Source organism: Bison bison, unplaced genomic scaffold (genome assembly GCF_000754665.1).
Source record: "Bison bison bison isolate TAMUID 2011002044 unplaced genomic scaffold, Bison_UMD1.0 scf7180017864531, whole genome shotgun sequence".
Classification (NCBI taxonomy): domain Eukaryota; kingdom Metazoa; phylum Chordata; class Mammalia; order Artiodactyla; family Bovidae; genus Bison; species Bison bison.
The window spans coordinates 6,836,709-6,838,005 of NW_011495081.1; the positions used below are offsets into that span (position 1 = coordinate 6,836,709).

The 1,297-nt window shown below is 60.2% G+C and overlaps 1 protein-coding gene across 1 annotated transcript in view; it reads right to left on the minus strand.

Moving 5' to 3' along the window:
• Nucleotides 1-1,297, minus strand: part of WT1 (Wilms tumor 1) — a 51,549-nt gene that overhangs the window by 44,182 nt on the left and 6,070 nt on the right. Inside the window, exons 8-10 of the mRNA XM_010831882.1 lie at nucleotides 998-1,210; nucleotides 732-935; nucleotides 289-524 (exon numbers count right to left, since the gene is read on the minus strand). Coding sequence (XP_010830184.1) covers nucleotides 289-524; nucleotides 732-935; nucleotides 998-1,210 — 653 coding nt within the window. The remainder of the gene's footprint in view (nucleotides 1-288; nucleotides 525-731; nucleotides 936-997; nucleotides 1,211-1,297) is intronic.

Consider the following 1,297-nt stretch of genomic DNA (forward strand, 5'->3'; position numbering starts at 1 on the left):
GCAGAGAGCCAGGACAGCCGGGTGAGCGCGCGGAGGGCTGGGGGTGCGGGGCCGCGGGCGGGGGCTGGGCCCCAGGCTGTGCAGGGCGCACGGGGGCCTGGATGCCGGGGCCGTGCCGAGAGACGGGTGTCCAGATCACAACGAGCTAAGCTTCTCCCTTTACCTTCTTTTTTAAGCAGTCACCGCACAGAACACGGAAAAAGACCCTCTGGACATTCGCAGTGTCGGCGGAATGGGGCTAACATACTAGGGAGTGGGAGAAAACAATCTTTTCTTTTGAGATTAGGCTATTCTAGCTGTCCTCTTCTCCCTTCCCCAATTTGCTGTGAGTTGGAAAGTCCTGGGGAGGCAGGGGTGGCATGGAAGAAGGGGAGAAGGCCCCCACCCCCACCCCTGCTTACCCAGAGAGCCCTGCTGGCCCATGGGGTCCTCGTGCTTGAAGGAGTGGTTGGGGAACTGCGCCGCGTGGTGCGAGGGCGTGTGACCGTAGCTGGGCGTCCCGTCGAAGGTCACCGTGCTGTATCCTGCGGACAAGGCCGAGAGAGAAACAGCGTCAGCGGGGAGTCAGGGACCCTGTGAACCAGAAACCGGGCGAGGAGCACCCAGCCCCGCATTCGGATCCCGAGTCAATCAGCCCCCAGGGAAGCCAGGCCCACTGTGACCTCGGGACATGCTCCCCGCCCTTTCCCGAGTAAAATCCAGACCTCCCCAGAGTTTCCCAATTTATTTACGCCCTTGTCTTTCACGACGTTCGCGGCTTCTGCACCGAACCTCGCCAGTATGAAAACTTTCAGCCGCTCGGCGAAGAAAGTCGTTCTCCCCCCAAAACAAAACAGCTCGGTTCTCCCGCAGGGGCAGCGGCGGGCGACCAAAATGGATCTGCTCGGCTGACCCGGCGCTGACTCGGAGCCGTAAATCAGAGGCCCGCGCACCAACTTTCATTAATTACTCGGGGCCAGTTAAACGGCCTGGGCTTTAAATGGGGGAGAGTAATTACTGAGTAATGTTATCTGTCTGAGGCTGCGCGACCCGACACCACTGACACCCAAAGCCCTCGGGAAAGCTGGTGAGGGGCAAAAAAGAAGTGGCCTTTCAAGTTGGGTCTGCGGGCCTCGACCCTGCGCCTTCCTCGGACCCAGCTCGCGCCCTGAGGATCGGACTGTGACCATCATTGCAGGGGCCGACTTCCTCGCGTCCCAGGCCGGGAAACCTGTTTGTTTCAGAGTGTGTCTGACAGTGTACCTCCCTTTCCCTACATGGTACGCACGGGGTCCAATACCTCAGTTTCCCTGCCGAG